This window comes from Cyanistes caeruleus, chromosome Z, assembly GCF_971803275.1.
Source record: "Cyanistes caeruleus chromosome Z, bCyaCae1.hap1.1, whole genome shotgun sequence".
Taxonomy (NCBI): Eukaryota; Metazoa; Chordata; class Aves; order Passeriformes; family Paridae; genus Cyanistes; species Cyanistes caeruleus.
In genome coordinates, this window is record NC_141732.1 from 31,098,453 (window position 1) to 31,125,822 (window position 27,370).

At 49.9% G+C, this 27,370-nt stretch overlaps 1 protein-coding gene across 2 annotated transcripts; it reads right to left on the reverse strand.

Annotated features, from left to right (window-relative positions):
- Nucleotides 1-1,044: 1,044 nt before the first annotated feature.
- LOC111922357 (uncharacterized) lies at nt 1,045-18,594 on the reverse strand. 2 transcript variants are annotated; one of them, XM_086867370.1, is made up of 22 exons: nt 18,079-18,594; nt 17,260-17,297; nt 16,701-16,820; nt 15,812-15,915; nt 14,727-14,865; nt 14,388-14,581; nt 12,870-12,997; nt 12,527-12,696; nt 11,651-11,713; nt 11,209-11,331; nt 10,816-10,938; nt 10,088-10,250; nt 7,924-7,987; nt 7,076-7,124; nt 5,668-5,777; nt 4,711-4,828; nt 4,410-4,509; nt 3,780-3,976; nt 3,311-3,445; nt 1,912-2,118; nt 1,569-1,717; nt 1,045-1,217 (listed from the first exon to the last, which is right to left on the reverse strand). In XM_086867370.1, the coding sequence occupies exons 1-20, from the start codon at nt 18,152-18,154 to the stop codon at nt 2,074-2,076; spliced, it is 2,259 nt and encodes a 752-aa protein (XP_086723496.1). In that variant the 5' UTR covers nt 18,155-18,594; the 3' UTR covers nt 1,045-1,217; nt 1,569-1,717; nt 1,912-2,073. The 2 variants fall into 2 exon arrangements, with proteins under 2 accessions (XP_086723496.1, XP_086723497.1); XM_086867371.1 differs by having other exon boundaries at nt 1,569-1,714; nt 18,079-18,563.
- Between the last annotated feature and the right edge of the window lie 8,776 nt (nt 18,595-27,370).

The window sequence follows — 27,370 nt, forward strand, 5'->3', positions numbered from 1 at the left end:
GGTACTCAGTGGTCTGACCCTTTACATGCTTTAGAATGGATGATCTTAGCCCAGCAGCCTAAAAAGGCAGCCCCTACCATCTTGGAATGAATTGCCCAGCGAATCATGGAATGTCAAAAAAGGTGCTTACAATTGACTGCAAAAGATCCTTCAAAAATCGTGATAGCTGTCAGGCAAGAAGAATTTGCATGGTGTTCTGCCAAGAGCACAGCTTTGCCAAGTGCCTCACAAAATTTCTCAGGGCAAATCAGTGACCGTCTACCGAGTCATACGTTGCTGCAAACGAGTAGGACCACTGCAATATCCCTGAAAGTGCTGAATGCTAGAACAACCCTTTAAAGGTACTACTGTGTTCAGTGATGGCTGGGATTTACATTCATATTTATCATGAGAGGACTTGAGTGTTTTGTCTCTCGGAGTCAAAAGGCACAATTAGACAAGTTCTTTTCCCCATTCTTTAGGTTTCCCACGCTTCCAAGGTTAAACCAGCCTTAGAGTGAAGTGGCAAAGTTGTAATGTTAAGTTCCTAAACCACCTGCAAGCCACTTGGAGACTTTGTATCGCTGGTAATCCCACTTGACAGCTCCAGGGTGCCACTGTTGCATTGCCAATGATACAATGGGATAGGTCAGTGGCTGAAAGCAGCTAGGCCTGTGGAATCAGCTGGAAGGTCAAAGGGACGGGTTTCTGACCCTTGTCTCCAAGGGCCCTGGAGACAGGATGACTGATGCTACTTATGGATTCAGCAACAAAAAGGGGGGACGTTGGGGATGTTTTGGCTGCCCTGCTCTTCCCTTGCCTTTGTCTGGAAATGCAATTGCACTTTCTTCTTCATGCAGAAGTTCCACGGCTGGGCAAGAAGCGGCCAACGGGCCATATTCCAAAGGCAGCGTAGACTGGAGTTGCTAAAGAAAGGAGTCTGTTCCTAGTTGCAAAGCGCACCAGAATAGCCACAGGAGGGACATTTCAGAAAGAATGGGCAATTCCAAAGTAAATGTTGAGCCATATTCCCAGGGAGAAAAGGAAAGGAATCTTCCAACTGGCTTGAGGGTTTTAAAGATGTTTTTATTCTGGCTGTGAGCTGGCATTGGAGAAAGTAATGCTGAAGTGCACCTGGTCATCTTCTCTGCTTCCTCAATTGCTTCCCTGCAAGTTTCCTTCATTTTCATTTGCAATGCACCTGGAGTGGAGATTTATGTGGCGGGGGCCCTTGTGATCTGTAGAAGGAATAGCAGAAGTACTAACTAGAAGTCATAAAAACAGCAGCAGTAGGAAAGCAGCCACACAGCCAATCCATTTCTCTGGAGCATTTGGTCTCCAGTGACTGGTGACAAGGCAGGAGTCTAAAGGCAATCTAGGAAGCCATCTGCTCTGATCAGCTTGGCCAGACCAGCACACACACGTTGACTGGGCCATTTGCTGGGTCACAAGGGCCAGCTAAGAGACAAACCCCTCCCAGACAGTCAGTGTCCAGAGAAGCTGTGCCCATTAGGAGCCCAGAGGAGTCCAAAACAACACGCAGACTCTCTGTCAACACCCTTTGCCTCTTGATTGGCTCTGCTTCATACCTCTTCTTGGTAGCTTGAATGATGGCAACTTCCTGCTTCATCTCAAGCCGCTTTTTCTCCTGCTCCCTCTGCACCTCTGCCAGGAAGTGTTCCCATTGCTCCAGCAGCTGCTGTGCCTGCAAACGCTGTCGTTCCATCTTGTTTGCCTGCTGAAGGGAGGAAAACACTTCCAGATGAAGTCCCAGCCAAGCTCCCCTAAAAAACAGTGCAAGCCGCATGCCTCACACAACCTACCCCCCATCTGCAAAGTGCACATTAGGAATGACTTTGTGCCTTCCAGCAATGCTGTCCTAACCAGAAGTTTAGGAGGGGGATTAGCAGATGGGAAAAAAGGAGATGCCACCTTCCTCTCCTGTTCTGATGGCCGCCTGTTGTTTCCTGGCCCCTCGCTCCTCAGGGTGTCTGCCTGTTCTCAGAGGCTCTGTTCTCCAAGTGCTGAAGTGGTCCTTGCCATCTCCTCTGTTTCCTGCATTACTTTGCTGCAGGGATGGCAGCAGTCGGGCTGTCAGAAGAGGCCGAAGAGAGGCTTGGCTAATTTGAGGAATGGATGCTGCCCAAGAAAGAAAGAGAAACAAAAGAAACCAAATTACAAGAGACAAAGGCAAAAGAAACCATTCTTTTCCAAACTGAGCTCCTAACAGGCTCAAGCTGGTTTCCTCTAGTGCCCAGAAATGCACAGACACAAGCAGCAAAGTGCAAATAGACTCAGTTCTCTTCTTGGCTTGCAAGGAGAGAAGTGTGTTCCTTAGCATGCCGTGCCCCACCTGTGCTGGCTGGCATCTTCCACCACAGCAGGGACAGCCGAGGAAGTGGCCTGGTCACCAGCTCCCTGTCTAACACAAAAGCTGGCAGCAAAGCCGCAGCGCTTCTCACTGACTTGACCGGGCCAGGTAGCACATGGGGCTGGCACAAATGCTGCTCAGCTGTCCTTGTTTGGCTGGCAGCAATCTCTAAGAGTGGGGCAGGAGGGACAAGCTGGGTCCCCTCTGAGGCTCACAGTCAGCCTCCCACAGCCCCTGCCTTCCCACAGATCAACCTAGAACCGCTTGTCAGGGACTGCTTTCGTTGTGTTTTCCAAACGCCACTGTGGGCCTCTGTCCCCAGCATTGCGATACTTGAGTTCCTTCGCTAGCAGGTAAACCTGAAAACAGCACCCGAGAGCAAAAGAGGGCCTCAGAAATGACCAGAAGCTGGGAGCTCTCCTCTGAGGAACACCTGTGAGAACTGGGCTTCTTTGGCCTGGAGAAGGACAAGCCCCGAGGAGACAAGTTCAATAATTGAAGGGCCTTTGAAGAAAGATGGGGACACATCTAATTAGCAGGGCCAATTGCAAGAGACAAAGGGGAAAAGGTTTGAAACTAAAAGAGAGTCCATTCAGACTGGCTCTAAAGAAGAAACTCTTTAGCAGGAAAGTGCTGAAACGCTGGCACAGATTGCCCAGAGAGCTGGCAGGTGCCCCAGCCCTGGACTCATTCAAGGTCAGCTTGGCTGGGGCTCTGAGCAACCTGATCTACTTGAAGATGTCCTTGCCAGTGGCTGGCAATTTGGACTAGGTGACCTTCAGTGGTCTCTTCTAAGCTCAACCAGTCTTGCATCCTGCTTGGTTTTGCATTTGAAAAGCAACCGGAGCGGAGATTACTATGGGGGGGACAACCCATCTGATGCCTTACAGAGTTGGGCCAAGGAGCAAACCCTGTTTGCCAGGGAACAGCTGTTTGGCCTGCAGCCGCTCTGCATTGTACCTTCAGAAGTTCCTTGGCAGAGCCTCGCCTGTCCACATCCATCTGCAGGCAGCAGCCCAGGAATTCACACAAGCCCGGGTGTAGGCTGAGCTCTTCCAGATCTGGTATTCCTTGGGTGCTGATCAGATAGTTAGCCTGAGGAAAAGGGAAACATGAGACTCTACCTAATTTTTTCCTATCCTTAAGTGCCCACCTAGTCCCCATATTTTAAGCTGCAGTCTGCAGTGGCAATTTCTTGCCCAGCAGAGGCTTTGAGATGAACCTTGTCTCCCAAAAGAAGAAAGGGCTCCTCCAGTGCAGCCCCAGCTATTCCAACATCCAGGAGGTGTCACCTTGAAAGTTTATGTGGGTCCCAAGGACACTTTTACAAGTGATCCCTCTTGGAGCCCTTTGAAGCTGTGGGTATGGGATTTTGTCTAATGGAGACAGACCTGAAGGCCACTGGCTTCTGAGCGTATTTGCACCTTACCTTGGAACTGATTTCCCAAATATACGGAGCCTCTCCTTTGGCCATTTCTATTCCCACGATGCCAAGGGACCAGATGTCCACTTTGGGGCCGTATGGGTCTCTTCTCACAACTTCGGGTGCCATCCAGCAAGTGGTCCCGACCATCGACCTCCGTTTACTCTGCTCAGGGGTGAGCAGAGCACAAGACCCAAAATCAGCTGTGGAGAAAAGCAAACAAACATGGATTGAAGTAAGAAACCAAGGCAAAGGGTTCCTCACTCTAAGTCTCAGGATGCAGTGCTGTATTGAGCTGGAAAAGCAGCTGTGCTCTCTTTCCTCAGGGCTGCAGCCAAGCAAATTGGGCATTGTCCACTTAACAAACCCACCACCATTCACACCGCGGCTTTTCCTCCTTCACCTGAAGGTTTACATTGAACCTCCCTCCCTCCCTCCGGAAAGGACACACGCTAACCAAAGTTCCTCCTGACGCCTTGCTGCTCTCTAGACCTCTCAGCACCTTGCAGCAGCGCCCCGAGCGTGCAGGAGAGCTCTGTGCACTCTCACCAGCACCACTGCTGGGCACCTGGCAGCCACTCAAAAGCAGCCCCACAGCGGCTGCCCTGAGCGCTGTGCCTGACCAGGAATACCCACCCAACTTGACAGAGCCATCCAGGCCCAGAAGGATGTTTCCACTTTTGATGTCTCTGTGGATGATGTTGTTGGCATGAAGGAAAGCCAGGCCTCTCAGGCACTGGGAGAGAAAGAAGAAACAGGAGACCAAAAGTTAGCCTGATTTGACTTCATCACACGCAAAAAGAAAATGCTCTTTCTTCTCTGAAGCATAAGAACAACGCAGAAAGAAAGCTCTGAACGTGGATTCACTCACTCAGCAGCACTTTCATAGGTCGAGCCTGTCCAAGGCATGCCAAGCACAAGCAGAAAGATTCCTTACCTCCTGACAGACAGTTGCTATGTGTCCTACAGCCATTGTTTTCATGAGGATCACTATAGCTAAGGAGCCTCCATCCATGTACTCCAACACCAGCCACACAGCCTCATTGGCAAGGTAGCTGGAAGATGAAAACAACAGCACAGAGCTGAACGCGCACAGCTCCATTGCCTTTTGGAAGAAAAGCCTAAGGTAGAGTTTTGTTTCCAGGTCACTGCTAAATGAAGACAGAATACAATGAAGACACACTGCACCTAGGCTATCCACTGCTGGCAGCCTGTGCCTTCCAAATGACAAAGGCACAACTGCAGCAAAGGGGATGGCTTAGGTGGCAAGCAGGGGAAAAAAGGCATTTTTATGATGGCAAAGATTAATCTGGAAGTGGACACATCCCAGCAGCTACCTGTTCGTCTTCATAAACAAATTGCACCATTATCTCCAGCAAGAAGGAGACACAGTTTTCACAGCTTTTATTCAGGACAGGCAGGTTTGCAGCAATGGGGAAACCCTTTGGAAAAATGTGCATAAAGGACAGTCACCACGGGCAAAAGCAATTTCAAACCTGGAAAGTTATGTATCTCCCAGCCTACTCTTTTGGCCTGCAAGGCAGTGGATAATAGTGCGAACAGCGCAAGGGAAATAATTTCTGTGATGCTTTCTCAGCACTTCTCCTCCAAGCCTTGGGAAAAATCCAGCCCCAAACCAGCAAAAGAACATGCAGCGAGTCAACACACAGGCTGCTGGCACAGTAAGAGAGCCAGGTTTCTGGGGACAATCTTCAAGCTCTTTATGCCAGGAACCATTCATGGGGACAAAATGCAATCTCCTGCCATGCCTTGCCCAGGAGTGGATGGAAGTTAATGGAAAGATCCATTTTCTGCCAGTGAGTAAAGAGCTTTTAAACCTTTGCCTTGCAAGCATGGAAAACAACATTCCTAGAAAAATACCAGGACTGCTTACCTTTCAAGGTAGGTGACAATATTGGGGTTCTTCATTTCCCTCATGACCAGGATTTCTTTCACCATTTCCTCGCAGCCCTGTTGCTGGAGATCGAGTTTCTTTATGGCCACCTACAATGCCGTTGAAAGCCATTAGGAACAGACATTACAAGAGCCTCTTTGTCTGCATGCTCGCAGGCCAGGATGCCTTGCCACCTCGGTAAAAAAGGAATCTCTAAACTATCAACCACAAAGCGCTAACAACCCTCTCTGCACCTGCAGACTGCACTAATGGACTTCGTTGATCACCACTGCTATTATCATTTACACAGGTTTCGCAAGCCAAAAGCAACTTTGCTCCCGTGCAAATAAATCGAAACCACTGGAAATACATTAGCATTTCTAGGGGCTTTGACCAGCTTTTCAGAGACTGCTGCCATTCGTGATTGTGCCCCAAAGTAAATACATACCTCGATTACAGAGAAAATGCTGCCCAGAAAAGATCTCCATGATGACTCAAAGTAAAGTTACAATCTTAGCACATGCTAACAGCTTCAGTTTGGAGTTTGCATCTCTGAAGAACATTCTTGGACATGGCTTAGATTGTCATTATTTTGTGGGTTTTAAAACAAATAATCTTTTCTGTGGTAGTCTGTGGATACAGCCCAGGTTATAAGTGGGGTTTAGGGCTTTTGGATGCCTTGTAGACCTCCCTCCAAGTGTGGTTCCTGAGCACGGCAGGTGGATAAGGAGGCACCAGGAAGATGGAATTGTATTTGCTGAGAGCCAGAAATGAGAATTCAGGACTTTCAGCCCCAAAGAGCAGTGGGACTCTCCAAGGCACCACCATGTCTGTTCACTAGAAACAGCATCACTATAAAGGAATGTCACCGACGCAGGACCAGCACAAGGTTGTATTATGTAAGGTTCTACATCAACTCCTTCTCATTGATGTGCGTGTGTGTGTGTGTGTGTGTGTGTGTGTGTGAACCAGGTGTCCCAGGAGTGCAACACAGTCAGCTGTGCTCCAGACAAGATCTCTCCTTCCTTCGGTCTTGCATTATATTTTCAGACCAAACCACATGATGGAATACAGTGGGAAATCCTATCTATGTCTGAATGCAGGCTTGAGAGGAATTGGGCCAGAATGACAGCTGTTGCCATCAGCTAATCTAGGCATATTTATCCAGTAAGTCCAAGCTAGTGTGTCCTTCTCTGAAGGACAACACTGCTATCCTTGCATTAATTCAGGATGCAAGGCCAAGTCTCAGCAATGTGAAATTTTTAGCCTGCCTCTAGGCTCTAAGCAGGCTACTTGTGTGGGACAGCCTTTGCAGCAAAGACAGGCAGCCCAAAGCTCTGCCATCAGATCACATTGCAAGGAAAAGCACTCCAGAGCAGCAAAATCTGCGAGGGCTCTTGGCACTTACCGCTTGTCCTGTGGCAGCGTCAAAGGCCTTATAAACGGTTCCAAAACCCCTAGAAACAGAAGAGAGCCAAGAACAGAGAAGCCGTTCAGTGCTGAGAAGTGAAAGGCAGCCCAGGCAGGAGCTCTCTGCTGCCCGGAGTGTCTCTAAAACACGGGGCTTTGTCTCCTCTTCAGCCAATAGCACAGCAGCCCAGCCGTCCTCTGCCATGCAGCGTGTCCTAGAGAAAAGCTCAGTCCAACAGGAAGAAAAAAGGGCTACTGCCAATCCCAAATGTACACACTAGGTTATGGATGCAGGGGTTTTCTTGGCCTTTTCCTTCTTGGGTCTGTGTGTGTGACGTTCCTTTCCAGGCAATGAAATACAAAGTCCTGTTGGGCCTCCTTCTCCCCGCTCTCTTTTGATTCCATCTGCCAAACTCGGGCAACACCACACAGCCTTTCTTATTGTCCTGAGCATGGAATATTGCTTTCAGCAAAAGATTGGAAGGAAATGCTACTGAGAGCAGTGAGCTTCAGGTGGGAAGCTGCTCTCTCAGGTTCTTCTTCCTTCATCAGTGTGGCCGTATGACTTGGAATCATACAAAACCATGTCTCCTAGGAAAAGAAGCTAACTGGTGCCACACGCTTGAGGGACAGGAGGGCTTCCAGGCCCTGCTTCTTGCGGCAGGCAAGACATTGTCAGCATGCAGTTACCTTTGATGATGCCCTGTGATCAGGACTGAGACCGGGACAATCTAAAGCCGGGGTGTGAAAAAGCTTGCAGCTTGCCTGATTGATATTTCCACTTGATATTGCACCAGCAAAAGAGCTGGCCCATGCTTCTGCAGAAGTAAGATTGGCTGCACTCACCCACTGCCAATAAATTTCCATCCAGTGTATTTCTGTTTTGGATCTGCCACGCTCACAACACTCCCTGAAAGAAACAAAATGCAAGAAGCAAACTTCAAAGCAGAGATACCGACTTCCTGCACATCTGAAACTCAGCTCCACTCTCTGGGGCTCGGGGCAATTGATGGTTGCTTGGCTAACCATAACATCAACAAGAACAACAACAACAGCAGCTCTGTAGCAAGACAGGCAGCTCTGCAGCACACATGGCCTGCACAGGGTCTGATTCTCCACGCTCCTTTGAAGGGTTACCTTGAAAGGAAACTAAGGCCTGAGAAACCCTCAGAGCAGACAGAGACCAGAAAAGAACAGACACCAAGGCAAGAGATTTTCAAAAGCTTTCCAACCTGAGAGATTAAACGCAGCCTTGGATCTGGGAGGAATTTTTATCCGCAGCTGCTTTTTGCAGAGCAGAAAGAATATTGCAAAGTGAATTCCAGCGGAGGAGGGGACTTTCTCTACCTCTCAGCAGTTTGCCTAAAGAATGCCTTGCCACTTGTAGAGAACAGCAGCTGATGTTCTCTACAACCAAGAACAATTGCTGTTAGAATTAGGGCCCTCTTCATGGATGAGCAGGCTAAGTTCTGAAGACAATTTTTCCCATTCTCCATTTTCTGAGGAATTACAACTGCTTGTCTTCAGCCTGGGGAGCAGCAGTCGCTTGCACTGGACTCGACCTCTTGAAGACCCCCCACGTGTCCCATCTTCCCAAATGGGCACAGCCGAGACGGGTAACAAGGACAGCGCCTCTCCTCGGGCGCTGCCGTGGCACAGACAGCTGCCCAAGTGAGATGCTGATCCTTTCATGAGTCCAGGCAAAGCTGCAGCAATGGGGAGGCAGCTGAAGTCTCACAGCTCAGGAAGGCTCCAGCCTCTGCAGTCACACCAGCCATCAGTGGCAGGGCAGACATGACAAAAAGCTTGGCAGAGCCAACAAGTGGCCACTGACAACCATTGAGAAGAGGCCAGAGCCAGACCGAGCCCTGTTACAAGCTGTTGACCCCACTCAAGACAGACCACGAGTGTCATTGAGTTCAGACCCACGGGGGAGTAGATCAATGCCCCTTTTGTCCCAGAAGTTGATGGCAGACACTGAGGAAACTGAGCTCTGTTCTGTAGCCGACCAGTTATTCTCTGACAGCCCTGCCCTGGCAGCTGTAATGTGCAAGAAGCAACTAGGTTGTACTGCAGACTCACCAAGGCCTTGCTGTGCTTTCCTAGAGTACGATCTGTGCAGGGATCAAGGCCAGGCCTTTGGCTTTTCAAGAGTATTTACCAGCTGGGCATTAGCTGTGACAAAGTGGCACCGTGGTACCAGAGGAACATGCAGCAGAGGGGCTGCAGGCTTCCTCCTGAGAACTGCCTGCAGGGCAGTTTTATCTCAGTGCGCCACATAGATGTGTCTCTCTAATGCATCGTCCCAAGCAAACAGCTAAAATATCAAAGAGGGATTGTAAAAAAAGTATCCTGTTTCTCTTCTTTTGCTGCACTTTGGAAACAGCACTTTCTCTCTGATTCCTAGGGATTTATCTAAGAACAGAATATTTTAACTTTTGAGGCCTACTAAAAGACCTCTTCCACTCTTATTGGTGCTGTTACCTGATGTTCTTTCCAAGGAGGCTGGGCCAAGCAGAATGTAGAATTCTTACCCAAACAAACTGAAGAAGGAATGGTAGAAGTACTAGCAGTCATAAAAACAGCAGCAGTAGGAAAGCAGCCACACAGCCAATCCATTTCTCTGGAGTATTTGGTCTCCAGAGACTGGTGACAAGGCAGGAGTCTAAAGGCAATCTAGGAAGCCATCTGCTCTGACCAGCTTGGCCAGACCAGCACACACACATGGACTGGGCCATTTGCTGGGTGGCAGCCTTCAGCTGCTCAGGAAACAATCCCTGCTTTAGCCTTTACTGCCCAGGGAAGGAAGCTCAGGCAAAGCCCTCCCACTCCCAGCTGCCCTGAAAAGCAAAAGCAGTGCCCCAAAGTTCTCCCTGCCTGCTTCCAAGCACCACTATGGCTTCTGTAGGGGGTCCAAAATGTCTGTCTGACACCCGAGGGAGGAGGAACATGCTGAGGCACACACTCATCAATACACTGCTCATTTGGACAAAGAATGCAAAGGACGTACTCAGCTGCTCCAAGCCCTGGTTCTCTCCGTCCTGGCACAGCTGATCTGGCTCCTGGCCTGAACAGGGCAGACTGCTCACTCTCGGCTCTTCAGGCTGTGGAGAGGAGGCTTCTTCGGAGGATGCTGCTGCAGATGCATCTCCAATGGCAGAGCCCACGTCCATCTGGGACAAGAAATGTCTTGGTGTCAGAAAGGTGAGTGGCAGAGATGCCCCCGACAGCACACTTTAAAGGTGAGCCCTTAGGAACAACACTTGGGTTAGGCTGCAAGCTGAGCTGTCAATTCTTCCAGCCCAAGTCAAACCCCTGTAAGCAGCCAGAGACGACAGCTTGTCACAGCCAGCCCTAGTAGAGACAGTGAAAGGGAAAGAACAGCTTTCCATTTCAGCCTGTCCTGTGGACTGCATTCACCATGGACAGGGACAAGCTGTTCAGAATCTGTGTGGGTCACCATGTTGACCTGAAGAAACCTCTCACAAAACCAAGCGAGCACTAGGGGGCCAGCAGCAATACATTCAGAGGATTGCTGAGGGCCAAAGCACTAGCCCTGCTGCCCAGGCATTCAGTGGCCCAGGAAGTGTCCTTCTGAGCAGCTGCCATGGAGACCAGAGAGCACGGCAGCCAGAGGCATGGCCCCCATCCCGCCATGCTGCTCCGCAGGGGCGAGGTGACAAGAGGAGAGACCTCTTGTTGCATGACTGCAGTGCTGCCTACTGCTCTTTCACTCACCGGCTTTTGTTCTGCCAGCCTGTACTGCAGCATCTTCTGCATCCTTTCCATTTCTTCTTTGTGCCTCTCTTCCACTGCCTTCATCTTCCTCTGAGCTTCCCGCAGCTCTGCCTGCAGCTTGTTCTTGATATGTTGTCAAGAAAATTCTTACTAGCACTTGCCATCTCGCTCACGTTTCTCATTTCCCAGTCTCAAAAGCTCTTCACTTCAGCCACTTTTTTCTGCAGCTCTACCCAGCTCTAAGCCTTCCGTCCTAATTCTTCTTCCTGGTGCTCAGCCCTGGAGCCTGCCAGGCTCCCTGCTTGCACTAGTCCTTGCCTCCCCTTTCCTGATATCTACCGTTCATGCCCCTGCTACTGCCCTTTCCTCTGCTACCTGGCTCGTCAGGCTCACCTGCCCATTCTCTCGCTCCTCCTTCAGCTCCTGCCTCAGCTGCTCTACCTGCCGCTGCCTTTGGTTTAGCTCTCGCTGCAGGAGGCACACCTTGTCTAAATGAGCAGCCTTCTGGCGCTGGAGCTGCACAGAAACAAAGAGAAGACGCCTTCAAACTTCCCACCCACCAGCTGTGTGGCAACCAAGACTCATGTGCTCACGCTTTCCAAAAGCAATTTGCTCTCCTTCTCCTGTTTACCAAGGGCCAGCTAAGACACAATCCCACCCACACACACAGTGTCTGGAGAAGCAGTGCCCATAAGGAGCCCCAGAAGCGTCCAAACTCTCTTGGCATTCTCTTTGCATCTTGACCGGCCCTGGTTCCCATCTTTTCTTCTTCAGGTTGCATTACGGCAATCTCCTGCTTCATCTCAAGCACCCTTTTCTCCTGCTCCCTCTGTACCTCTGCCAGGAAGTGTTCCCGCTGCTCCAGCACCTTCAAACACTGTTGTTTCAGCCGTCTTTCCTGATGAGAGGAATAGACACTTCCAGATGAAGTCCCAGCCATGCTCCCCAAAGAAAACAATGGAAGCTTCATCCCTCCCACAGCCCCCTGCTGCTGAGTGCACAGTAGTGGCTCTGTGCCCTCCAGCACTTCTGTCCTGACAAGAAACTTTGGAGGAGTGTCAGCAGCTGGAAGGAAAGGGGATGCCACCTTCCTTCCCCGCTCTGATGGCTGCCTGTTTCCTCAGGCCCCTCTCTCCTCAGGATTTCTGCCTGTTCTCAGAGGCTCTCTTCTCAAAGTCCCCTACCCTTTGATCAAGGAAAAGCTGCAGGTGGACTGCAGGATGAGGAGGAGGCCAGCACCCCAAAGCCGGAGTCACAAGACAGGCCACCAGCTGAAATACCAGCAACAGGGGGCCTGCTGCGTATGCCTCAAGCCCAAAGGGAAGAGCTCTGTCCACCGCGCAAGGACAGAAAGCAAGGAAGGCAGTTGCTGGGACTGCAGGTGGCAGCAAGGTCAGCAGACTGCTACACGGTACCAGGGCATCAGCAAGGTCCTGCCCCTTCGCTGCCGTGCTTTGTGTGCGACCACCCAGCCTCCAGGGGAGCGTGGCTCATGGCCTCCCTGAAACCGTGGCTGTGTTCAGTGCCCCAGCACCCTCCTCTGGGCATTCACAGCCCTTCAAGTCTGAGCCCTTGAAGCCCTCTGCTGCCTGGCCCAGCAACGTCAGGCCTGCAGCAGAGGCTTGCGGCCATGTCCCATTCTCAGGCTGCTATTCTGCTAAGCCAGCCCACCAAGCTTGCCTGAAAAGTTCAGGTGTGTATTGCTTCCTACCTGTTTTTGCAGGAGCTTCCTTTTCTCCTCCTCCTGAGCAGATTGCCAGAGTCTCAGAGCCTTGCTGAACTGCTCTTCTGCCAAGCGGAGCTGTTGGGCCATTTCTTCACATTGCTGCTTGCTGAAAGATCTTACAGCTTGCAGCTCACAACGAAGGCCCCTGACATCCTCTGCAAACAACAACAGTCAAAGACTCTGCTGAACTTCACCCCTTTCAGATTCAGGCAAGGAGGGACCTGCCCCCAGCCCCTTCACTCCTCGGAAGCCCTGCTGACAGAGCTGGCTTGGGAACAACTGCACTAGGCAGGGCCATCACCAGAAACAAAGCGCACGAGGCTCTCACCAAGTATCAGCTCCTTGGCCTGCATGGCTGTGCCTACTTGGCCTTCCAGACGGCTCCTGGTGATCTCCAGCTCCGACACCTGCTGCAGAGCCTCCAACAGGCTGCATTGCAAGCTCTTCTTCTCTGTCCTAAAAGTTGTGAAGATGAGGACAAATTGTTCGTGGCACACACGGGCAGTTTTTCCAGTAAGTGCCTTAAGATCCCTGCACCTGAGTATGGAAAACAGCTGGCGTGGAAACGCAGATAGAGCAAGACTATTTCTACCACTTCAAATAGCAAAGCAGACCCTTCCAGGACATTGGCCAGCCTTTCCCCACGACCTAGCCCAGCACAGAAAGCCCAGCTGAGCTTGATCTCAGCAGCCAAAGCTCAAATTGCTCTTCCCTCACATATCCCACACGAGTGGCTGTGCCCACAAAATCTCTAGCAGCAAGCAAAAGGCCAGCCTCTGCTCACAGCCCTGAGCTCATCTGCAATTCCAAGTCATTCTGCAGGGGGACAGAGCACCGTGCTCTCCTGGCTGTTTCATCCATGCTTTATGCCATTCACGGTGTACGTAAGAGATACTTCATTTTCCACACCCTCTCTAAGTTCAAGGCACTAAAGGAATGCACCGAACCATACATGAGAGCTGCAGCTTCTAGCAGCACCAAGAGCAGAGAGAAACCAGAACTAGGCTTTCATCTGAAAATGAACTCTCTGGCAGGAGGGGCATGTATCCTGCCATTTAAATTACTGAAATATCATGAATAAAAACAACTGCCACCTTTAGTTTTGGCTAAAAAAGTCTGCACTGCCCAAAATGTTTTGGCACTCTTTAAAAAGAAGAGCGAACAGCCAGAGTAACCTTGACAGGTTCCAGAGCTGAATGGATAAGTGAGCAAGAATCAGTGCTCAGCAAGAATCCTCAGGGACTGTCAAGAAGGCACACAAGACCTTTCTGTCCCTGCTGCTGCTGTTGCTGCTGCTGCTGCTGCTTGTAAGCAACTCTAGGTCCTGCACCATACCTCCTCACAAGAGTTAGCTCAGAAGGGCCTCAAGATTTTCAGCATGAATGTCCAGCATCACCCCAAGTGCCGCATCCCTACTCACAACATTCACACGTAGGAGCCTTGAATTCTGAAAATGTCATGTCAAACTGCTGGGCAAGGAAATAGTGATGTTCAGATGCACCGACGGAGAAACCAAAAGCAGAGGGAAACGTCCGGTTCCAGCAGACATCTGCACTGTTTCCCTGGTACTAAATGCAGTACCATGTTGGCTTGCTTTGCACTTGTCACACGAAGGTGCAAAGGGTCCCAAGCGGGTGTTCAAAAAGAGCTGTGAGAGCTTGAGCTGGCAGAGAAAGAACATTCAGGCCACAGTATGCTTTTCTTTTTTCTCATGTCTCTTTGCTTCTCTGTCCGAGAACCACCTGGAGAGCACGCAGGAGCCAATAAATCCTAACATAACGCTCAGCATCTTGGTCACTCCAGACCTTCAACAATGGCTCACCCTGGGTCTCATCCCTGCCTTTACCTGGCCTCTGCCAGCTGCTCCAAAAGGCCTCGTAGGTCCCGCTCTGTGGCTGCCAGTCGGGCTTGCAGGGCAGCGTTCTCTTCCGCCAGCACTGCCTTCTCTTTGCACACCTGGGACAGCGTGTGCCCTTGGCGAGAAAACTCCTGGAGCAGCTTCTCCAGAGTCCTGTGTGCTGGCCGCTGCGAGCGGCAAACCTGGAAGCAGAGGGGCACCATTTTTCAGGAAGAACAACAACACAGTCTCAGTCTTAGCTTGCTGCCAGAAGCAGCATTTGGGGAAGACTTGCTAAGGGCAGCTCCCTCTCCCACAGGTGCTGCCTAGCAACAAGGTGAGTGCTACCTTTGTCACTGCCAGAGGAACTTCCTCCTTCAGCAGAGATCTCTGAGGCTGTGATTCCTCTGCTGTCTCAGGTGCCGCTTCAAACGCCCTGTCTGGTGAGGAGTGGCGCTTTCCCTCAAATGCAGCCAACTCCTTCCATCTATGACAGGGGGACAGACCAACAAGCCTTTAATAGCAACAGTCTCCTTGCAAAACCTCAAATCCACACCATGTCCCAAGGAAGGCAGTCTCAGGGACTTCCTACAGCCCTCTAGGTCCACCTCTGGACAATGCTGGAATGACCCCACTAGACCAAGCATCACTCTTTGTCATTCCTGCCAGTGAAAGAGTCACCAGTGAGGAAGTAAAGAAGCTTCCAGAAACTACAAAACATTTCCAGAAAGCTCCGCTTCAATCAGCTTCACAGCTTCCTGCCCGCTAGGTCCTACGCTCCTCTCTATCTGGTCCAGTGGATGCCAGACTTGCAAAAGTTCTTCTTTGCCTAAGACAGGCTTGGGAAATGCAGATGAGTACTGCCACAATTACTCTTGCTTTCACTAGTGCAAGAAGGAAAGAGCCTGCAAGCTATAGCTTGGGGAGGAGATGGGTATGAAGTTCCAAGCCAAGAACCAAAGGATCCCGGGATGCTTACGGCTTGCAGGGACTCCAGGAAGCTTGCAGCCCAGTCTGCAGCTCCAAGCACCTGGGGTCAGCTATGGCATGTGGACAGGCTGCTCAAGGCTCTATCCAGCAGCTGGGCTTCCAAATTTCCAGAGGTGGAATGTGCACAAGCTCTCTGAGGTGCTTCTTCTGCACCTCAGAGATAGGCTTTACGGTTCAATTGTCCCTAGGCCCAGCCTGAAGCTCCCTTGCTTCTGCTCTGGTCCAGTTTGGAATGCTTTTTGTCAAGGTAGGAGGAGGGAGTGCCAGGAGGCAGCTATGCTGTAGGTCGGTCGGCAGCCAGACCTGCCCACGGGCTGCCTTTCCCTGACTATGCTGGGCAAGTTCAACAGCGAGAAAGCCAAATTCATTCTTTGACCCTGGGCTTCCTAAAGGCCAGCAAGGCCCAGCCCTGCTCGGAGAAAGCAAGAAAGCTTAGCACACACCTGAACTCCAGGGCTCTTGGTGCTGTATCCATCCTCTGCTGCCGCTCTGCCTTTCCTGCCCGGCCCAAGGAGTCCTGACTGGCAAGAAGCTCTGGTCTTGGGGCCTGCACGGGATGGGCAGGGAAAAAGCACAAACAAGAAAGCAATAAGGAGCAGGCAAGTTGTCTCCTGAGAGCTGGGAGAAGCAGCAAGCGCAGATGCAGCTCACCTGAAGGCAAAAGCTGTTGTGTGGGGCTGTTGATGGGAGTAAGTACATAACCCTTGAGTTGCTATGGAAGTGTCTGAATAGGTGCAAGGAACAGTTCCCTGCTCCGTTCTGATCAACTGGCTTCCCCTCAGGATCTCAAGCATTAGGGAGCAGCCAACAGGAACTGTGTTGCAGCCTTTCAGAGACGGGGCTTGTCTCTGCCATGCAGAGCTGCTCAGGATTCTACTCAGCAAACTTGGGTCATGTCAAAGTACAGGGTGCAGTCAAAGCGGTGACTGTAGCTACTTCGACAGTGCGTGCAGAGGGGCAGGTCCCTGCAGGACACAGTAGGTCCTGCGTACCCCACAAGGCTGTGAGCTGTGCCTTGGGACCGCTCTCTCTGCTGACAGCAGGGAGCCTGCACACACACTGGGCACAAAGGGGCTCACTTTGCCACCAGCAGCACTCAAGGACAGCATGCTACCGCTCATCTGACACCAAGGGAAGTTCACAGTCAGAATGATGTCAGCATGTGAAAGTTCAGATGCCAATTCCCAGGTGTCAGTGGCTGGGCTGAAGAGCCAGGTCGTGGCAGGACTCCAGGCATCTTCAGCCACAAAGGGCCAGCGCTGCCTGACCAGGAACTTGCAGCCCTGCACTGCACCAAAGCTTTGCACTGGAGCAACCAAAGCTAGCACTTACTGGTTCAGGATGCTCAGGCCCTGGACTGACAACACGGGCGGGATTGTTGTCCTTTTCCTCCCCATCAGCCTCTGGAGGCACAGGGCAAGCCACAGGAGGTTCTGCTGCTGGTGTGCTGCTCTGCAGACAGACAGGGGTGTGAGGGACAGGCAGTGAGCTGTCATTGAGAGCCTTGTTTCTCCTGAGCTCCATCCCCAGCTGTCCTAAGGAGACGTCATGAATTTGGATAGAAGTGGCATCCTCAGCCACTAGAACTCATTTCAAGTGGGCTGATGAGACTAATGTTTGGCCAGGACTGCATATGCTTCTGAGGGAGATATTTTAGCCTGGCAACAATTGGTGTGCAGCCTCCTGTCTGAAAAGTTGACTTTCATGAGTAAAAACTTCTTCAATGGAAAAAGAGGAAACTGATGGAATCCTCTTGGTAGTGCTCATTCAAACGCTGATGTGGACTTTCTTTTGGCCTGCCAGGCTGGCACTCGAGTGCACCAGGCCAAGCCCACAGCTTGCTCCACAATTCTCGAACACCAGGAATGTCAAGGGTGTCCTTCTCACTCACCAAACCATGGACTTGATTCCTTCCACGTTTGAGACAACCTGCCAGAGACAAGGGAAAATGAACCAGGTGCTGGTGGAAAACTGTCTGTGCTGGGCTACCCCACGGAAAAAGGTCCCCCAAGCAGAAAGCATTTTCCTTTCACAACCTCCCTCCCTAAAGCAGCCCTTCTTTAGCTCAGCAAGCAAGGCTACAGGGCACTACCCTAGGCTGTGCCTACCTGAGTTGGCTTTGCCACTAAGGAACTAGAAACTTGGCTGCAAAATGCAAATGGTTCCTTAGCAGTCCGTGTCTACATTGTAGCCCGCTGTTCACCCTACAGCTAAAGCAGCCTTTTCCTCCTGTCCTCCCTGGACTTTTATTTTTTTAAACTTTGTGCAGTACTTCCCATACAATTGTTGTAAACCATTGCCCAGAAAACTTCCCCCAAAGCCCTCTTAGAGCTTGCAGTTCCCTTCGGATAGAGTACAGGCCCAGCTCTGGGCTTCAGGAGCACACACAGACTGCTCGGCACTTTCCCCTTCAGCGCAAAGCCAATCGCTACTGTAGCACACAGAGAGGCTCAAGTTAGACAGGCACATTCTTTAAGGACAGAAGGCAGAGAAAAGCTGCTTTCCCTCAGCTCTGGAGAGAACCGCACAGTTTTTAGAATCATGCCTACAAAGCTCTCCCAGTCTGTGTTTTGGAAGTTGTCCACACCCTACTGGCCAAGAGACATCCCCTTTCTAGCTGAAGCTGTTGGTAAGAGCTTTACCAAACTTACGGCATTTTTACGGCACTTTTGTTCCAGTGTGCTGCCCCAAGGAAAAAGCCTCTACTTACGTCTCAGGCCTTTGAACATTTTGCAGGATGACACTGATGCAAAAGCCCTGCTGACAGCACTGCGGAATTGCTCCATTGTTTCAGCAGGGCTGCTCGAGTCCGCAGGCCGGAAAACAAAAATGGAAAAATCCTACTTGCACAGATTGTGCAAGGAAAAGAGAAAAAAAAAGGCACACGCAGCAATCCGCTGACTGTACAAGAAAAGAAAAACCAAAAGACACCTGCACAAGCTGCAGTTCGTAGAACGAAAAAAGAAAAAGCAAAGACACCTGTACGTGTCTGCAAACCCTACAACCGTAGGGGAAAACAAAAGGATGCCTACACGAGTCCACAGACTCGTACAACGGCAGGCAAAAGAAAAAGATTCCCTTTCCAGGGCACAGAGTGTTGCCTGAGAACACCTCAACACAGGGTCCTCCTGCAACGAGCACGCCAAGAGCCGCTCTGGACGCTGACGCTGTGCGTGCACCAGGGCAACCTCCCCCTGACCACGCTGTGACGTGGCAGCCCTCCGCTGACATCACAATAGCAGCCGCTCTAGGTGGGTCTGTGAATTTATGCATAGTAACAGAACCTTCTCTGCAGCTAATGCAAAAGAAAGCCCAGAAAGTTCTCGTCTGTCCCAAAGCAGCACAAACCCTCCTTGCAGTCCAGAACCCATAGCTCAAAGGATCCAAGAGTAACACTAAACAGGCCCCAAGCACATGCACCCTCTCCTTTGGCCACCAGTGCTTCTGACTAAAACAAGTAACACTTGCTTCATTTCTATGGGTGCAATCACGCTTTGGTAATATCCCGGAGAGTCCCCTTAATTGAAATGCTTGTCATGCCTGCCCATTTACTGCATGGCTAACATCGACCAGCACACTGTAGGCTTGCTGAAGGAACAAGGATAGCATAGTGGGGAAACAGTGCCAAGTAACAAACTAGCCAGAGGTGTTTGCATGACACTGGAGCAGCATTTGTGTTGTCAGTATGGCAGGGACAGTATGGCAGTGCCCATGTCCTGTGCGTGGCAGGGAATGCCATTGGAGCGGTGTTGTAGTGCATCTACAAATCTTGGTACCTCCCAAGGGTAAAACTCACCTCTGGTTTGTGGAATGTTAGTTCCTACCTGAAAACCTTCTTTCCCTTCCCCCTTCCCATTGGCTGTGGCCTCCCTGCATCCCCTAATCACCTCTGCCCCCTGGTATAAGAGATAAGACCCAGAGCAATTTGGTCTCTCACTTGCCCCAGATGGACAACAGACAATAAACCCGGGATTATTCCAGCAAGTTTGAGCCTTCTGTGTCTGGATACTTTGAGTGCGTGTTGTATCCACTCCTGGACTCCCTCCGCTGCCTGTGCCCTGAGATGACCAAGCTCTCACCACTGGGGTGGGACAGAGGGGTCCCATCGGGGAGAAGGATTGCAAAGAGTGGCGCCCGACCGTAGGGGCTGAACAAGCCCACCAAGGCTTATCAGAGCCAGGGTGAACTGTTCTTTAGAGACTTTGGATGCTGTTTAAAAATACAAAAGAAAAATTTTTTTAAAAGGAGTCGAAAATCCTCCGGCACCAGGGGACCAACTCCAGGGCAACGGGTATCTTTCCATCGCCAGAAAACAACAGAAAAAGGTAAGGTTGAACTCCGACACCGGGCTGGGAGGGGTGGAGAGTGAAACAGACCCCGGGGGACTGTTCCGTGTAACTCCTTCCCAGCTGCAGCAGCCCCAAGCGTGTGGGGTTCGCCCAGCCGTGGGCAGAGACAGAGTGTGGGGGAGAGGGAATTCTCCCTGCTGCCTGTACAGTGTGAGTTTAATTGTAATCCTTTTGGTGCAACTTTGTTTTCTGTGCTAGGGAAAATAGACAGATTGTGTGCAGAGCTGCTGTGACCTCCAAAATGGGATCCCGGCTCTGCACACAAGAAAGGAGTCATACACAAAAAATACAGAATTTTTTAAAAACCACAAATGTAAAAAATTCAAAACAGAAGATAAAACAGTTTGTATCATATTTGACTCAGCAAAGTGAACAGATGGAATTGTTGAAATTAGATTCAGTAGATGCCTGGGATGAAATTGGAAGTTTATTAACCTTAAAAATAGAAGGAGGAGACAAATCGGCCCTGAAATTCCTCCCGGTTTTTCTTTTAATTCAAAAAGAATTAGTTAACAGAGAAATAAAAACGGAAGACAAACAAACACCGCAGTATCCATCTAACTTCCCTAACTTTTCCCCTAAAACCTCTGTTCCCCCACTAGAAAAGATACCCGAGACAAACAATACAAGTTCTAGTCCAGTGTGTCTCTCTCAGTCACCCAGTCCTGCCTCACAAGCCATCAAGGCTCCCTCCCTATACCCTGTCAGTGTTACAGAAAATGTATCTTCCTATCCCCACATGGCTGAGAGCCAAAATGGCACTGGCCACATGTTACCTGGCCACATGGTGAATCCCGCTGTGTATCCCCTTTCTCCTAAACATGATCCCTCCCACCCACCGGTTTCCACCCATAACTCTTATCACAACCCCTTTGTTCCCCCTGATGTTCCACCCTGCTCCACCCCCCAGCCCTGCCTGGCCCCACCCTATGACCCTGTCCCCTGAGGCTGTAACCCTATCCCCTATCCCTCTGCCCCCTGTCCCGCGGGGAGGAGGGGCGGGGAGGGAGAGAGTTACACCCTTTGCTCCTGCAGGGGTGGGGCTGGGTCTCTCCACAGGTGTGGGGAAGGAACAGGCACCCTGGAGCCCGGCGTGGGCGGGGGCGAGCAAAGAAGGCCAGGGAATGCCAGCCCTGGAGAAGATGAAGTTATGCTAACAGCAGCTCCTGTAGTATACAGTAACAGCAGAGGAGCAATGCGATTACAACATCAGCCTTTCAGTTACCAAGTAATCAAAGATATTTGTAAAATTAAAAATGATTTTGGTTGTGATAGTGAAGTCTTAAGGGGAATAATAAGAACTACATTGAAATGACAGGATTTAATTCCTGCAGATATTAAAGATTTATTTTGGTGTTTGCTAACTCCCTCTGAATATGATCTTTGGGAAAGCTTATGGAAAAGATCGTTAACAAAACTCCTAGCTGAACTCAAACAAAGTAATCAAAATGCACATGATACAGAGAACAATGAAATCACTTTAGAACATTTATGTGGGGAGGGAAATTGGATTAATCCTGCTGATCAAGTGAAAATATTAACAAAGTTTGTTGCTGATAAAGTTTGTGATGTGGCTGAAAACATTTTTTTACCAATTACCAACAGCTGATATTCAAGTCTGTTATGTTAATATTAACCAGTTTCCATGCGAGAGTTTCTTACAGTTTGTAGATCGTCTGAGACTACAGATACAGAGACAAGTCAAAGAACCAGCGGCCCAGATGGAACTGCTTAAAGAAATGGCCCAAAGAAATGCCAACGAGGCTTGTCATAGAGTAATTCTGAGTCTTCCTATCAATCCTCCACCCACCATAGCAGATAAGATTGAAGCGTGTGCCCAGAAAGCAGACTTGTACAGTGTACATGACAAGAAACCAGGCAACCCAAGGACAGTAGCAGCAGTGACACCAGGAATGAACAAGCCACAGATATCACCAGAACAGCTGCAGCACATCGTCTGTTTCCAGTGCAAGAGGCCAGGACATTTTGCAAGGAACTGTCCTCAAACCCAGCAACAAGGGAAACAGCAGAAAGAAGCTCTAGAAAAGCAACCAAAAAACTAAAGCTTCAGTGCTTTTCTGTCAAGCGCAGAGACATAAAAATGACAGACCCAAAGCAGAAAAAAGACTCTATTTTAATGGGAAAAGGGAAGGAAAGGGAGCGGGGTGGGAGACTGCAGAAATATAATTGTGAGGAACGTTTGGCTAATAAGGTCTGGCAACCGCAAAAGCGATTCAGACTTGTAACTTCTAAAGCTTTTGTTTCAGATCTGATCGATGGACTGCTGTTGGAGTTGATTTGCAGGATAATTCACAAGACCTGGCTGGACTGGATAGTAGGTATTTTGTTACTGGAGACACAGCACACACACCAATAGAGATTGAGGCGGCTCCCATGACAATTAAGGGAGACCTAACACACCTCATTCTCTTAGCTAGGTACCCCCAACCACCTTACTACATAGACAAAGGGCAGGTAATAGCCCAGGTAATCCCTGTTCCAACAGAAGTCCCAGTAGATGACAAAGCACCAGGAGTCTACTGGGCAGAAGGAGTGGGTGAAGACAAGCCCATTATGGGATGTAATTTAACACATAAATCAGAACATCTCCATGTAGAAGGGTTAACTGATACTGGGGCAGATGTGACCATCATACCGGAGAAGGTGTGGCCCTCACACTGGGAACTACAACCAGTAGCAGGACAAATACAGGGTGTTGGAGGGATGGGCTAAAATGCTAAAGACACCATCCAGATCGAAGGTCCGCGCGGTAGGATAGCTAGTGTCCGACCTTTTGTTATTGACTACAAGTGCCCCCTGTGGGGGAGAGACACCATGTCCCAGTGGGGGGTGAAATTAACAATTCCTGAGACACCTCAAGATTTTTTGATAGAGGCCACTGTAGAGCGTCCGGTCCAAAAGCTATCTTGGGTAGATAATAATCCAATTTGGGTGAACCAGTGGGCTCTCAGCAAACAAAAACCCGGAGTGCTAGAAAAATTGGTGGAAGAAGAATTGGCCAAAGGACACATAGTGGAAACAACAAGCCCTTGGAATTCCCCGGTGTTTGTAATAAAAAAGCCAGGGAAAGATAAATGGCGTCTCCTTCAAGATTTAAGAGAAATAAACAAAAAAATACAGGATATGGGATCTCTCCAACCAGGAATGCCATCTCCCACTACGTTACCACAAGATTGGTTACTAGCAGCACTGGATATTAAAGATCGCTTTTTTCAAATTCCTCTGCACCCAGAGGATGCACCAAGGTTTGCCTTTTCCATTCCTACAATTAACCGGGAAGCTCCAATGAAACGGTACCGCTGGACAGTATTACCTCAGGGGATGAAAGCCAGCCCTTTCATCTGCCAGAGGTATGTGGGGTCATTGCTGTCCTCAGTGCATGCTGAAAAGAGAGAGGCTATCATTTTGCATTATATGGACGATATTTTAATATGCTGTCCCAATAACAACATACTGAAAGACACCCTTGACCTAGTGGTTAAAGTTTTAACCTCTGCTGGATTCCAATTGCAGGAAGACAAAGTTCAAAGGATGCCACCTTGGAAATACCTGGGCCTGGAAGTTACTGCACGGACTGTTGTTCCGCAAAAATTGGATATTATTGGTAATCCTAAAACTCTAGCAGATCTTCATTCTCTATGCGGGTCACTAAACTGGGTCAGACCATGGCTAGGTCTCACAAATGAAGACCTGAGTCCCCAACTCAATTTATTAAAAGGAGAGAGACAGTTACTATCTCCTAGGGAGCTGACTCCAGAAGCAAAAACTGTAATTGAAAAGGCACAAAAGGCCTTGACAGAAAGACAGGCACACCGCTTCAAACCGGAGCTGCCTTTCAAATTTATTGTCCTGGGGAAATTGCCACACCTACATGGGTTAATATTCCAATGGGCCGAGGGGCAGAGGGACCCACTCTTAATAACAGAATGGGTTTTCCTCTCCCATCAAGGACCCAAAACTCTCACCAAGCCACAAGAGCTGATGGCTCAGCTGATTCAGAAGGCCAGGGTAAGGCTGCGGGAACTGGCAGGTTGTGACTTTATGTGTATTCACCTCCCAGTCAGGCTCTCTGGAGAAGGGAAAAACTCCCCTGAGAGACTGACCAAAGAGATGTTTGAGCATCTGCTGCACAGCAATGCTAACCTCCAGTTAGCTCTGGACAGTTATAGTGGGCAAATTTCAGTTCATGCACCGTCACACAAATTGTTTCATGAGGAATTCCACCTCATTCCTCGTGAGAAAAGGAGCCAAAGGCCACTCAAAGCTCTCACAGTGTTCACTGATGCATCTGGGACATCCCACAAGTCGATGATGACTTGGAGAAATCCACAGACTCAGCTTTGTTGAGTTTGTAGAGGGGTCACCCCAGATAGCTGAACTAGCTGCAGTCGTGAGAGCCTTTGAAAAATTTTCAGAACCGATTAATTTGGTTACTGACTCAGCCTATGTAGCAGGAGTGGTGTCCAGAGCGGAACAGGCAGTTCTCAAGGACATTGAGAACAAACATCTCTTTAGATTGCTTTCAAAACTGTTTTATTTGGTTTCAAATCGAGAACAACCTTTCTATGTGAAGCATATAAGATCGCACACCCCATTGCCAGGTGAAATCGCTGAGGGGAACCGGAAGGCGGATTCCCTTGCTGCCTCAGCTGAAAAGGTATGTCTCCCAGATGTTTTTCAAAAGGCAAAGATAAGTCACCAGCAATACCATCAAAATGTGCCAGGACTGATTCGTCAGTTCCAGCTGACACGGGGTCAGGCTAAAGCCATTGTGGCTACCTGTCCCAGTTGTCAGCTCCAGGCAGTGCCATCATTAGGCATCAGGGTTAATCCCAGAGGCCTTAAGAGCTGTGAGGTGTGGCAAACAGATATCACATCCCCAGTTTTGGTCGCCTTAAGTATGTACATGTGAGTATTGATACATACTCAGGAGCGGTGTATGCCTCTGCTCATGCAGGAGAAAAGTCTGTACGTGCTAAACAACACTTAGTACAGGCCTTTTCCGTATCAGGAATCCCTAAAGAAAGTAAAACAGATAATGGCCCAGCGTATAAATCCAAGGAGTTCCTGGAATTTGTCCAGCAGTGGGGAGTGGAACATAAAACTGGCATCCCCCACTCTCCCACAGGTCAGGCTGTAATCGAGCGTACACACCAGATGCTCAGACAAGTCCTAGCCAGGCAAGGTAGCGAGGCAGTGTGGATGTCTCCACAACAGAAACTCTCTAAAGCTCTGTTTACCATTAGCTTCCTAAACTGCTCATTTGAAAACATGAATCCTCCTGTAACTCGGCATTTTAACAGTGGTGATCAGTTTAAATTGTCACAGCATCCACCGGTGTTAATCAGGGACCCTGAAACTTGGCAAACCAAGGGTCCCTATGAACTTGTCACCTGGGGGCGTGGTTACGCGTGTGTATCCACCCCTTCAGGCCCCCGATGGATTCCTCAGAAATGGGTAAAACCTTTAGTGCCAAAGAATCCAGCACCAGCAAGAAGAGAAGAGAAGCAAATGGCTGTTGCTTCCCAGAGAAGACGCTGCCGGAGAGAGCAAGAAGAAACCTTTCTAGCCTCTGACCTGCATGCTTTGGCTGTGAATATGTTTTAAAAATATTCTGTTTCCTTTTTTCAGAAATAACCTACCTCTTGCTCAAATCCATGTTTCTCATTTTTGTATAACAGAAAAGGGTGAGGTGTTGTAGTGCATCTACAAATCTTGGTTCCTCCCAAGAGTAAAACTCACCTCTGGTTTGTGTAATGTTAGTTCCTACCTGAAAACCTTCTTTCCCTTCCCCCTTCCCATTGGCTGTGGCCTCCCTGCATCCCCTAATGACCTCTGCCCCCTGGTATAAGAGATAAGACCCAGAGCAATTCGGTCTCTCACTTGCCCCGGATGGACAACAGACAATAAACCCGGGATTATTCCAGCAAGTTTGAGCCTCCTGTGTCTGGATATTTTGAGTCCGTGTTGCATCCACTCCAGGACCCCCTCCACCGCCCGTGTCCCAAGAAGAGCAGGGCTCCCACCACGGGGGGTGGGACAGAGGGGTCCCATCGAGGAGAAGAATTGCAACAGAGCGGCCCTCACAGTGTGGGTGCACCCACGGGCGCATTTGCCCGATCTCTCCACTCCCACCGGCTCCCAGGTCAGCCCTTCACTTGACAAAGAGCTCTGTCCAGCACGGAGCTTTGCAAAAAGCCACTGCCTTTGGCTTGTGGGAAACCTGCGAGGTCAGATTCCTCCATGGATGTGGCTTGGAAATCTCTCTCCTGCCTGTTATAAATCACGCAATTCTCTGGTTGGTTAAGAAAGTAAAAGTTCTAATGATGTTTGCTTGTTGTGTGTGATTGTACGGCTGTACAGAAACATGTGCTGGCCGCTTTTGAACGCTGGAGTGGGCGATGAGGGTAATGAAGGCAGAACAGAATGGAACATTCTAGATCCTCATTGGCGGAAGGAACGGACCAATGGAGTGTCGAGTTTCAAAAATGATTGGTGGAGGTTGCACGATCTTAACGACCAATCAACGGACCATATTTAGACCAATCACAGTGCGGATTGAAAAACGCACCAATCCCACACTGTGAGAGACTTTCAAACCCCCGGGGTGCCCAGCACACGGGTCTTCCGAGGGAACTCGAGTCCTGAGGAGCACACAGCCGCGGTGGTATGCAGGCTGTACCAGGTTGCTTGTTAGCCAGTTTGGTGGTGCAGGCTGCTGGGCTTATCCCAGGGCCTCGCCTTCAGCCGTTCTTGGGGTTTTTTAAATAAACAAGTTTACTTTTGAAAGGACAAGTGATCGACCTTGTTTACAACGCTGCCCATGGTGGATATGTGCTGCATAGTATACTGCATTTTTCAGTCCTTTGCTTCACTCCAATTTCTGGTCTGCAGAAGCTGCATAGATTGATCCTGGCTTTCCTGAGCTGACTTGGTCTTTTCTTTGCTGGACCGCATAGCTCACAGAACTGCAGACTCCATGTCTGCTGGGGACAGCTGCAAGCACCAAGCAGGGAAACAATACAAAGTGCATGTTCTGTGGAATTCTCCGCCATTTCATTCTGGACCTCCTTGTAACGTGCCACACGAAGGAGCAAAGAGGCGCCAGTGCCACGGGTAACAGGGGAAGGCTTGCAGGTCAAGAGCAGGAGTTCAGCCCATGGCTTCTGGAAGCAGAGGAATTTGCAAAGCAGCTGAGTGCTTGAGATGCTGGAGGCCTGCCAAGCTGCCCGCTCTTGTCCTGGTGCTGAAACGCTGAACTTCAGTGCTCTGGAGAGCACCGCTTCCACCTAAATCCCACTGGAATCAGCATTTCTTAGCTGGACTGGCATTTGCTGAGGAACAGCTTCCACTGCTCATCATTTGGACAATTGACCCGGGCCATGTTTCGGAAAGGAGGTAGCCAAGTGAGTCTTTGGAGTTTGCTGCAAGGAAGAAGCCCTGTGACAGCAAGCAGCATTCCCAGGCTGCTCTCGGGGGAAAATCCCAACAAGCTGAAGACTGTGGGTGTAAAGAGGTAAATATGCTTGTGAGCTACCTTGGCCTGCAATGGCAAGGTCCTGGCCACAAAGGTAAGGGGCACCTAGTGGCCTGATGTCCCGTTTCTGCATCTTTCTGGGAAGCAGAGGAATC